Source organism: Bos grunniens, chromosome X (genome assembly GCF_055505025.1).
Source record: "Bos grunniens cultivar Pamir isolate PY7600 chromosome X, Bosgru_T2T1.0, whole genome shotgun sequence".
Classification (NCBI taxonomy): domain Eukaryota; kingdom Metazoa; phylum Chordata; class Mammalia; order Artiodactyla; family Bovidae; genus Bos; species Bos grunniens.
Window position 1 is genome coordinate 7,457,168 of NC_141194.1, and position 12,565 is coordinate 7,469,732.

General features: G+C 45.2%; 1 protein-coding gene across 4 annotated transcripts in view; it reads left to right on the forward strand.

Moving 5' to 3' along the window:
* The window catches only part of WWC3 (WWC family member 3), a 110,166-nt gene that overhangs the window by 37,566 nt on the left and 60,035 nt on the right, over positions 1-12,565 (forward strand). For 2 of the 4 annotated variants that reach the window (XM_086387937.1, XM_086387935.1), the window contains exons 2-4: positions 2,782-2,891; positions 6,841-7,044; positions 7,985-8,044. In XM_086387937.1, coding sequence (XP_086244063.1) covers positions 2,782-2,891; positions 6,841-7,044; positions 7,985-8,044 — 374 coding nt within the window. The remainder of the gene's footprint in view (positions 1-2,781; positions 2,892-6,840; positions 7,045-7,984; positions 8,045-12,565) is intronic. The other 2 variants (XM_086387933.1, XM_086387936.1) reach the window with 1 other exon arrangement.

The following is a 12,565-nucleotide window of genomic DNA, read 5'->3' on the forward strand; positions in this document are numbered from 1 at the left end:
GTTTTTTAAATGAAGATATAATTCACGTATACCATAGAAGTCTCCCTTTAAAGCATGCCATTCACTAGTTCTTAGTGTAATTACCCCCTAAAGGAAGCCTAACCTCTTAGCAATCACACCCCATTCCCACTTTATCTCCAACCCCTGAAATCACTGATCTGCCCTCTGTCTCTGTGAATTTGCATGTTCTGGACATTTCTCGTAGATGAATGCATACAGCATATAGCCTCTGTGTCTGGCTTCTGTCACCCAGCACAGTAACTTCAAAGTTCATCCATATTGTAGCGTTTGCCAGTACTTCATTCTTTTTTTATGACTGAATCACATTCCATCCATAGACCACATTTTATTTGTCCATTCATCAGTTGATGGCCCTTAGTTGTTTTCACCTTTTGGCTATGGCAAATAATGCTGCTGTGGACATTCTTTTGGGTGGATATATATTTTTGTTTCTTTTAGGTATACACATAGGTGTAGGATTTCTGGCTTACATGGAAACTGTTCAACTATTTGAGAAATTGTTGAAATGTTGAATCATGAATACTTACACTAATGGAAATTAGGAAATAATGTATCTATTGATTGTAGGAGAGTGCTTGTGTTGTGTGCTTAGTCGCTCAGTCATGTCCAACTCTTTGCAACCCCATGGACTGTAGCCCGCTAGGCTCCTCTGTCCACGGGATTTTCTAAGCAAGAATACTGGAGTGGGTTGCCATGCCCTCCTCCAGGGGATCTTCCCAACCCAGGGATCTAACCCGTGTCCCTTGTGTCTCCTGCATTGACAGGTGGATTCTTTACTGTAAAATATATTAATCCTCCTTCCCTTAATAAACAAAATGTTTGTAAAAATGCAGCGTACTTATTCTTAGGCCAGGTGCTGGGGGTCAAAGGCAGTTGAGACAGGGTATCATTCTCTGAATCTGCTGTTCAGATTTATCCATCTATTTATCAGGATGACACATCCTCCAGGGGCTTCCCTGATGGCTCAGCAGGCAAAGAATCCGCCTGCAGTGCTGGAGACACAGGAGACACGGATTTGATCCCGGGGTCAGGAAGATCCCGGGAGGAGGAAATGGCAACCCACTGCAGTATTCTGGCCTGGAGAATTCCATGGGCAGAGGAGCCTGGTGGGCTGCAGTACATGGGGGTCACAAAGAGTCAGATACAACCTAACGACTCAACAACAACAATGACACAAATTAAGTGAGTGGGGTTCAGCAGTGCTGGAAGAGCAAGCTTCCCACCTGTTTGTTGACTAAATGAGGTCATATATATAAGAGATGCTTTGAATGCTCCTGTGCTTGGCCATTTTCTCTAGGCTTATGCATGAATCTAGAATAGCAGAGATGTGCTCGGAACTCAGTTTATCTTCAAGTGACACTGTGTTGCAATTTGGTCCCATTGGGACTTGAGTCATGCACAGCACCCTGCTGTTACTCGTTTGACTTGGAACCATGCCACCACTATCCCATTCCCTACCTGCAAAGGAACTGTGCTGTGAACGTTGGTGTTTGGGGCCGGGACAGAGGGTATGCAGTAGGCTCATCTTGTGATGTTGTGGGGTTTTGAGCGCATTGTATTTAAGAGGACTTCCAAGGGTGTGTTTTACTTTCTATATGTATATTTCTGTTTTGATATTGACTCCTAACTTCTTAAAACCATATGTTTAAAATGAAGATGAGACCAAGCAGCGTTGTTCTGATGGTGTTGATCAGTTTGTAAAAGCTGCTGAGAGAGACAGAACTTTGTTGTCAAACCAGTTTGGGGAAATAACATGTTCAAAATTCATACTGGTCTTGTGGGGTTTGGCAGTGGTTGTGGTGTCTCAGTTTTCTGGGGCGAGAGACTAAAACAGAGATGTGGGAAGATTGAGTTAGTGAAATTTAGGTTATCAGATTCTCATGCATACCAGTCACTGTGCGTTTTTAGAGACAACTGAATAGATAGCTGCCCTGACTCAGACAATTTTAGGGGTGGCCTGTTTTATACCACAGCTGTCCTGTCAATCTCTGTGATCATGGGGTGTAGGGGAGGGGGAGGTTCTATTTATCTGGAAAACCTTTCCTTTATCTCTCTGTGTCAAGCCAAGCTTTCCTGGATCAGATTTACTTCAAGAAGAAACGTCTGTAGACAATATGCTTTTGTTGTTTTTCGCCAGAAAACAAAGAGGATCCTTTGCAGTTTCTGACTCCTACTGAGTAAAGAATCCAGGCAGTATTTAGTAGGCATCTCCTTGTATTGTTACCATGCTTGTTTGGCTTTTTGCCTTTGGTCAGTGGTAAACATTTAACTCCTTCGCTTATGCCCGGTGGGGGTTGGGGTGTAGATGAAACTTACAAATACATTTTAAATACATTGACACTGTAGTGTACAGAAACCGAAAGTTGAGACCGGGGAACACTTGTCAGAGAATAAGAACAAAACATAGGTGCTCTCGTGTTGTGGCAGAGCCACATTCCATTGTCATCAACTCATTAAGCATACAGCTTCGAAGATGCTTGTTTTACCTGTTTTGTAACTGTCAATATCTGTTTTCACTGGTATTAAGGTTGCGTTGTGGGATAGTCATGCTTTTAACCATGAGTATACTGATACTGTTACTGATGATTATTTAGGCAAAGTCATTGAGTTATTTTTCCAACCAAATAGTTGGAACAAAAGCAGTCAATTTATTAAGATGATACAGAATTTTGTATTGAAACCAAATTCTAGAGTCCAGTCAGCAAACTTAGGTGAAATTGACCTCACTTTTACATTTGCTTTCATAATTTTATTTTGCAGGATAACAAAGCCATTGACCTTTGCTGACTGTGTTGGGGATGAACTTCCTTTAGGATGGGAAACTGTATATGATAAACAAATTGGAATTTATTACATGGACCACATAAATAGTAAGTAGAATGCCACGCTTGAGTTGTTATATATGATTGAGTTTTCATGTTGATCTCACAGATGCTAGGAACTCTTTCTGTAGAGTGAAACAATTGTTACTCTCCAACACAGCATTAAAATGGATTTTATAAATGTCGTCTGAAGTCTTCATTAGCTGAGTTGTTCAAAAATTGAAGCGATTGTACTTTGGCTTGTATGTTGCCCAGGACTGCATGGAATATGTTGAATGCAGAGTTTGAATACCTAATAGAAAGAATAAATTTTATAAATTTCCCAGGCAGTCTGGTAATAGAAGTCGCTAACCAAATGAGGAGAATATTTCTTGCAGAGTGGAATTTACAAGTTCTTGGAACAATAAATGCCCACATAATTATCTCAACTTCATTTTGTCTTATCCCTTTGATTTTTAACTGTAATGTGCCAAACCTTTTGGAGCTTTGGGAAGGGAGAAAATGATATAAAGACCACAGCTAAAATCACAGGTCCTAGACCATGCCAGCCTTCTCTGTAGAATTGTTGGGAGCAGTGGTTCTCATCTCGGGCTGGCGTTACCTCCAAGGGACACTTGGTGGTGTCTGGGGGCATTTTCAGGCACTCAGCCTGCAGTGATTTGGCTCTTAACCAATGCCTGAGCAGAGGGGTAAGTGTGGCCCCAGCCTTGCCACCCTCCGCGGTAGTTACCCCATGGGCAGGAGGCCTTCTTAGGCGAATCCACTGCTGACGGGATGGATGTGGTGCTTAGCAAGGCTGCACCCAGGGGCCACGCTCCCCTGGCCTGGCTGCCGAGCACCTCAGGGCTGCATGCGGCTGGAGTTTCTGGCCATCTGGGCCACCTTCCCCTCAGGTCAGGGCTCCACTGTCTCCGGGCCCTGGTGGTGTTACTGAACGGCACAGGCATCGGCCTTACATGACTTTTCTGGAAAGCTTGCCAAGGCCTAGGACTACCTTGTGCTGGCTCATCTCTCGTAAACCCTGCTCTCCTCCTGCTGTGTCCCCTTCTTTGCTGTGGGTGTGCCTTTCTCGCCTGCTCACTGAGTCACAGCAAGTTTTACAAAGCACCCCTCCATGCTGGCCACTCAGGAAAGTGAGACCCAGGATCCACCCTTAAGGATTCGATATGACACACTAGACATGGCCACAAACCTGGAAACCAAGTAATCACCAAGGACTTTCTTCCAACCACCTTGAGTATAATTGGGGTGACCCAGCACCATGGAGGATGTGGCTGAAGATGTCATCTCCAGGGTCATGCCACCTCCTCTCTCTGACACCTTCAGAGAACCCAACTTTTTTTTCTTCCCTGAAGACAAGAAAGATTTTTACTGTGATAATGGGCCAAAGACCCCATTCCAGAAAACTTGTTTCTGAGAATCAAGCTCTTTTTTCCTGTAGATTTATTTATTAATTTTTTTTTAACTGTGATGGGTCTTCACAGTAAAAGTAAGTAAGCCCACACCTTGCGGATGTGGGCTTTCTCTAGTTGCAGTAAGCAGGGGCTGCTCTCTGGTCATAGTTCTCAGGCTTCTCATTGCAGCGGCTTCTCTTGTTGTGAAACACAGGCTCTAGGCACACGGGCTTTAGTAGTTGTGGTGCGTGGGCTCAGTAGCTGTGACACACAGGCTTAATTACTGTGCGGCACGGGGAATGACCAGGGATTGAACCATGTCCGTTGCATCGCAGGGAGAATTCTTAGCCACTGGACTACCAAGGACGCTCCCCTGGAATCTTAACTCTTGCTAGCACAGATGTAAGGGGAAAGCTCTTTAAAGACAGAGAACCTGAGGAGTCACATGTTAGTTGGAACTGCGCAGATTGACAGTGCAGTGAGGGACCAGAGGGGCCCTGGGCTGGTCACCTTCGGGGTTCCCAAGACCCTTGGCCCTGGTCAGAGTGTGAACGATGCCTGTCGACCTTAGTGAGTCTGATGCCTAAATCATCATCAGAGACATCTGGGCACTTAAAACAGCTGTGGCCTCCCCCTGCCTCCCACCCAGGTCCGCTGAATCTGAACTCCAGGGCTAGATCAGGACCCTGAGTTTTGTTATTTTTTATTTCTTTTAAGACCCAGAGAGGCTTTCCAGGAGGGGCCCTGGGCTAGCATTGTGAATGAGGATAGGGGATGTTTCTGGAAGATTTCAAAAGAAACTTACTTTAAACATCCTAGTGAGTGCTCCTGTGTATGTGTGTGTGTGGTGGGGGTGGGGTAGAGATTACATAGAATTTACATTTGTAACCATTTTGAGGTGAGATGCACAGATCGTAAGGTTCACCATTGAAAAGTGTACAGTTCAGTGGAATTGGGTGCATGGAGTGTTGTCCAGCTATCACCTCTGTCTAATTCCAGAACATTCATCATGCCCTGGTAAGACCTTGTGCTTTAAAAGAGGCTCATGTGGTATAGAATCTGAAGCAGAGTTGGGAAGGTGACTGTGGCGAGCACTCAGAGGATGGCTTTTGGTGGGATAAGGCAGGCAGGTGTTTTGGGAGAGAGGTTCTGAGAGTCTGATTGAACTAAGGGGAGAAGGAGGGACATCCCAGCATCAGTCACTATTATACACAGGGGCAGGAATGGCCAGTTCTGGAGGGCCCATGAAATAGACTGCGTGAGGGATGAGGGGCAGGTGTACTCTGAGGGTAAGTTCCTGGTTGGCTTAGTGGGTTGATGAAGATGAAGCCACTTATTCCAAGGGGGCAGGCAGAGAAGCAGGCGCTCGTCAGTTTGGCTTTCTTTGGGTTGCTGTGGTTTGGGTAGCAAAAGGGCGCTGTGTGAGACTGAGTTGTTTTGGACGAGTGACTCAGAAGTACTTTGTGTCCGTCCATGTGATGCCTCTTGGAGGCAGGGGGAAAGAAAAGACGTGCAGTCGGGAGAAAGGTTGGAGCCAGAGGTAGGCGTGAGCCCTTTGGAGAGCTGGTTGAATGACAGAGCCAGAGTGGCAGGTGGGGGATTTATAGGAAATCCACGAAGGATGCAGAAAGTTCTGGTCTGGCATGGGAGGTAGGAGAAGGGGAGCAAGCCGGTCCCAGGTACAGCAGAGGCAACAGCAGCCCAGGTTGAAAAGGCAGGGAGAGAAAGGTTGTATGTGTCTCTTAGTTTGAGAGTGATGGGCTCCTTTGGGTTCCTGTCCACCAACATTTACTCATAGATAGCTAGTGGGAAGCTGCTGTATGATGCTAAGATGCTACTGCTAAGATGCTTCAGTCGTGTCCGACTCTGTGCAACCCCAGAGACGGCAGCCCACCAGGCTCCCCCGTCCCTGGGATTCCCCAGGCAAGAACATTGGAGTGGGTTGCCATTTCCTTCTCCAATACATGAAAGTGAGAAGTGGAAGTGAAGTCACTCAGTCGTGTCTGACTCCTAGCGACCCCATGGACTGCAGCCTACCAGGCTCCTCTGTCCATGGGATTTGCCAGGCAAGAGTACTGGAGTGGGTTGCCATTGCTGTATGATGCAGGGAGCTCAAACCAGGGCTCTGTGACAACCTAAGAGGACTGAGATGGGGTGGAGGTGGGAGGGAGGCTCAAGAGGGAGGAGACATATGTGCACTAATGGCTGATTTACATTGTATGGCAGAAACCAACACAGCATTGTAAAGCAATTATCCTCTAATTAAAAATAAATTAAAGGGGCACTCTTTCCTCTCCCTTCTGAAGTCTATGTGAGAAGCTTTCTGTCTTTTTTACTTTAATAAACTTTAAAAAAATTAATTAAAAAAAATTATCTGGTATCGTCTTCCCCTACGCATCTACAGAGCTTTCTTCTCGACCCAGGCATGGCTGTGTTGATAGGAGGTGACCCCAACTCTGGGAGGGTTCAGCATACAGATGCTTCCATGATGTACATCATGGTCAGTCATTAACTTTTGTATTGATTAGTCACATAACTGCATGATTATTCAGCCTAAAGATTGGACTCGGAAGACCCTCATGTTCTTCCCCTTTCCATTTCAGAGCTGACCCAGATTGAGGATCCCAGAGAGCAGTGGAGGCGGGAGCAGGAACGGATGCTAAAGGAGTATTTAATTGTAGCCCAGGAGGCTCTCAATGCCAAGAAAGAAATCTACCAGATTAAGCAGCAGCGCTTCGAGCTGGCCCAAGAGGAGTACCAGCAGCTGCACAAGATGTGTGAGGACGACAGCCGCTCATACACCAGCTGTGAGTTGAGCATCCCCCTCCAGGAGCACGTGGGGCTTCCAGAGTCAGGTCTCTGCAGACCCCGGGCGCAAGTTGAGCAAGACAGCTGCGTAAAGTGTCTGATCGCCTACTGTTAGGTAGTCAGCCTCCCATGCCCGCATCCAATGTCACGCCCTACCACTCCATTGGCAAGTGTTTGTCAGGTGCCCACTCAACACGGTGGAGCTAGGATAGGAGAGGCCCCTGCCCTCCTGGAGTTTCCATGTAGGGAGGGGGGCAGGGAGAAAGCAAGCAAGCACAGTTTTAGGTAGTGACACGAAACCACCTCCTGACTCACATTTGTCAGCGTGGAAAAGGGCTTCCCCGGGGACCCCTGCTCGTCTGGGGTGATCCTGGGGAATTCCTTACGATGCTTTTATTGCTCAGGAGCCTTCACGCATGTCAGGCCCCTGTCTCTTTATAGCATCCTTTCTTGCGCAAGACACTGAAGGTGGAGAAACTCAGTATAACGCAGGGAAAGCGGGGAACTCTGCCCAAGTAAGATGGATGCACACTGATGCTCTCCAAAGGGAACCTCTCTGAGTTTCAGAGCCTGCCGAGCTTGGGCTCCTGTTATTAGGACTCAGGAGATGCACAGGAACAGAAGGAATCACTCAGAAGCCAAAGCCTCTGGTTTCTGACCCATTCAGTCACTGCCTGAGCCAGTCCATTCTCAACAGAGTTGTCACACTTAACCGCGCACTGAAGGTGTGCGTGGCTGTGACTCGTCCAGTGGCAGTGAGCTTGGGGAGAGTGTATGAAGTTGGTACCGCTAGATTTTATCTTATAAAAACCTAAATCTGATTGAGACTTGGAGGGACTTACCTGTGACGTGAGTGCCATGTTGCCAGGCTTGTAGCTCTGGTGACACAGCTTTGAACGTTAAAGACATGCTCAAAGCTTTGTTTATCCTGTGTTGCAGGTCAGAATGGAGTTGAGGCGAGGGGGCCAGACATCTTTTTTACTGCAACTGCTGTCGAAGGTGAATAAGCCATACAAGCTGTGGAGAAGAGAGCGGTGAGGGTGGAGTTTGCCCCCTGTAGCAGGAATTTAGGTAGCTGTGTTTCTATGTACTATGAAAGATTGCAGGCTCAGGTATGATGGTGTGTAGTTTCCAGGCTGCTTCATCTCTTGCCCTTCACCTCTTGGTATGTACTAGGTTTTTTCTTGTTTGTTTGTTTGTTTTACTGTCCATCAGAATGTGATGGGTCAGCTTCATGCTAGTTTTTAGGAAAAGCTGGTTTCTTCGTAATTTTCTTTATTTGTCATCTTTTTCTCTGATTTTGGTATCAGGATAATATTGACCTCCCAGAATGAACTGGGATATGTTTCCTCCTCCCCAGTTTTTGGAAAGTTTGTGTGGGATTCGTATTGATACTTAATTCATTGGCAGGCAAATTCTTTACCACTGAGCCACCTGGGAAGCCCAGTGTTGATACTTTCTTAACCGTTTGATAGAATTCACCCGAAAAGCCATCTGTTTCTTTGTAGGAATGTTTGTAACTATAAATTCATTACCTTTAATAGACATGGGCCTGTTCAGGTTTTCCTGTTTCTTCTTGAGTCAGTTTTGATGTTTGTGTGCTTCAAGGAATTTGTCTCTTTCATCTAATCCAAAAATCAGTAAGCTTTTCTGTAAAGGATCAGATAGTGAGTATTTTAGGCACCAGAGGTCATATGGTCTCAGGTGCAACCACCAAACCCTGTTGTTACACTGCAAAAGCAGCCAGACATGACATGTAAATGACGTGTGTGGTTTGTTCTGATAAAAAGTATAAAAATAAGAAACAAGCTGAATTTGGCCTACAGGGAATCTGCTGACTGCTGATCAAGCTGTCAAGTTTTTGAAGTTTTCATAGAATTCCCATGTGATTCTTTCAATGTCTAGACTCTGAGCTAGTGTCCTCTCTTATTTGTGATAATAATAATTTGTGCTTTATTTTCTTAATCAGTGTAGCTCAACCTTTATCGATTATATGTAGCATTACAGCAAACTGGATTTTGGTTTTCTGTTTTCTTCCCCTATTTTTATCGTTTTTTAATTTTTTTTTATTGATTTTTTTCTCTTTAGTTTTTCCTTCATTCTGCTTAGTTTGGCTTTAATTTCTTTTTCTGCCTTCCTAAAGTGGGAGCTTAGAGCATTGATTTCAGACCTCTCGTTTTCTCATATAGCCTCTAAAGGTATAAATTCTCCTCTAAGTACTACTTTAACTGCATCCTACAAATTTTGGTTCATGTTTTATGAACCAAATATTCATAATATTTTCTCATTTTCTTTGTGATTTCTCTTTTGACCCATGGATTGTTTTAAAAGTAAGCTATTGGAACTTTTTAAAGGTGTGATGTTGTTGATTTCTAATTTGATTGTGGTCAGAGACTAGACTATGTAAGATTTCCGTTTTTGACGTCTATTGAGATAACTGTATGGCTCAGCATATGGTCTCTTTTAAATGATCTCATGGACTTGTGCCTCCAGGTTGCATTTGGCTGAAGCAGTGGCTTAGAACTGTTTCTGAGAGTATGGTTAGTGATTCTAAACCTTTCCAAAAGTTGCTTGGTAGGAGTAGGTTGGGCCATATAAAATTGTCACTTTTGTAGCTTAAAAAGGGCCAGTTATTGTCAGTTTCATATGATTCAACCTAATAGAGTATCTCTTCCCAGGCAACTGGTCAGGTTTGGTTAGGTCTCCAAAGAGACTTTCCCATCAGTCTTGCTAAGAATTGATGGAAAAAGAACATAACAGAAGAACCTGGTAAGAAGTTTCTTGCCAGCAATTGAAAGGAAAAATTAGATGATGAGAAGGTATGTCGGACTTCCCTGGTGGTACAATGGATAAGAATCCGCCTGCCAATGCAGGGGATACAAGTTCCATTCCTGGTCCAGGAACATTCCACATGCCGCAGGGCAACTAAACCCATGCGCCCTACAGCCCGTGTTTCATCACAAGAGAAGTCACCGCAGTGAGAAGCCTGCGCACCTCAAGGAAGAGCAGCCCCTGCTCTCTGCAATGACAGAAAGCCAATATGCAGCACCGAAGGCCAAGCACAACCTAAAATAAATAAATAATTTAAAGGGAGAGAGGAGGTATGTCTATGTACTGGTTACTGTAATGGTGTAGCCAGGACTTCAGTTGCAGACCATGTGGGGACTCAGGACTGGAACCCTTGATGCAAATATAGGAAGACCTAGTTGCAGCCTATGGGATTCCACACCCAGCTGGAGGGGAAGACTCCCGGAGCATCGTGGAGCCTAGAGCATAAAAACATCCGGGACTTGTAGTCCTCTGGAGTTGAGACATCCCTCAGCATCAGTTTTTGTATTTCCATGGGCTTTTCCCTCCCCAGACATTTGGGAAAATAGGGAGATGCAGGTAATTTCATTCTTCCTGTGCCCTGTAAAATTTTATCAATGCCCAGTAAAAAAGTAACAGTCCAGATGCTGTCTTTAAAGTCGTGTATGAAGAAACATTGAGTCAAGGAAGGTGATGACTCTGTGGTGTTGATTTGAGATCCTGAGACTCCACCTCCCAACCCACAAGAGATGCCTGCATAGACTCCATCTCTGCCTCTACTCATGCAGTAGAGGAGGCCAGGTGGGGCCTCCCTATTTTCATGAAGGGCTGGAAATGCCAGTGGCTCTTCCTAGAGCCTGTCTCCTCAGGGAGAAAAACTGTGAATGGAATCTAGGAATTAATCCAAGCATTTTATCAAGTAGCTGCTGTTCCTGGGTTTTCACCAAGCTCCTTCAATTTGCCATTTAACCTGAACTCCATTGAGGATACTTCTGTTACATATGACTCAGGCAAACTATTTCTGGCCACAGGCTAAAGTTCAAGACAGTCATTCTGGTGGCTTGTGCTATAACAGCCCAGACCTCTGTAAGGTCTGGGCTCATGTCAGGAGCTGTTGGTGGCAGGATCCGTGGCATACCTGGGCCCCTGTTGGCCATCCAACAGGTCTCACATAGCCCAGATCACTCACATCCAAAGCAGGGAGGTGTCTCTTTGCTTAGGTACTGGCAGCAGAAGGACCTTGGGACTTAGCGCCCGTAACTTCCTTCATTGGAAGTGACTCAAACTAAAGGAACCATCATTGAATGGCCTAGTGTTTTCCTGAATTGTGACTGCAACATCGTGAAGCATTGTGACATGGTGATATTACTTTCCTTGTATACACAAGAAAAAATATTCGGTAGACTGGTCTTCTTGAAGGTTACACCTCCAATGAATGGTAGACCTTGGATTTGAGCCCAGATCTTTTGGTGGAGCTAGTTATCAGTGCTGTGTATACTATTTTGGAGACATGGAAGAGTCAGCTTGGAAGAATGGATCATGTGATTTTGAAACAGCCTGCCCTCCCATTGTTCAAGTGACCCGGAAATAAGGACCGACTGTAAACTGACAGGTCATCTGGCAGTTTCACAGCACCTGAAGGGACACGTGATAGGCAGAGCGCTTTTTACTTCTCGATTTCTTCATGGCCCACAGTGGGATAGCCAGACTACTTGTTTAGTTTTCAACAGAGAGTTCCTTAGCACCTGGTGTTGGGGGGACACAATTTATCTCTCATGGCTGATTATAGGGGGGAAATGAGGCAATAAAGGTAAACAGCCATTTCTAATATTGGCGCAGAAGGGCATGGGGGAGAGCAAACACTCTCTTCCACAGCCTTCACAGATTTCCCCCTGAGTTATGGAAGTCCACAATAAAACTCTTGTTTGTTGGAGAGGAAAAATTTCACATCAATATTGGGCCATCTGGTGTCTGAGAATATCCAAGACTTAACCTTTCTTGTCTCTGACCAAAGCAGAGTCTGCTTTGCTGGCTTTGAGCAGACACGTCCCCATGAGACTAGGAGCTCAGCTCAGCTATAGTTCTTTGTGCTCAGGAACTAGCTGACAGGGGCCCTGGTCCTGTGTGATGCTCTATAGAGCTCTGCCATTGAACTTCTCTACCATAGACTCAGTTTCTGAGACACACCAAGTACTTTCTCTGCAGCTCCATCTTGTAGTTTTCTCCTACTTTCTTCATTGCAGTATGTTTTTCTGTTTATCTTCTTTTAACACTAAATACATTCATTATTTCAGAAACTTTTTTTTTTTCATTCTTCCTGAGAAACTGGCCTCCAGCTGCATTCCGATGAAGTATGTGACCATTGCAGGACCTTTTGGAAGGAATTCTTGCTTGGGGTAAATTATAGTCTGTACCACGGGTCAGCAAAGTTTGGCCCACAGGCTGAATCCTAGGCACTCAGGGTGTTGTGTAAATAAGCTTTTATTGGGACCTAGCCAGGTCCATTCCCTTAACCATTGTCTGTAGCAGGTACAGGAGCAGAGTTGAGGGACTGAGACAGACAGAGTATGGCCCACAAAGCCAGAAATACTTACTATCTGGTTCTTTGCAGAAGAATTGTCACACAGTGGTTCTCAACTGTGGCTGTACTGGAAGAATCTCTTGAAGGGCTTTTAAAACGTCTTACAGCCTGGTCCCTACTCCCACCCTCTA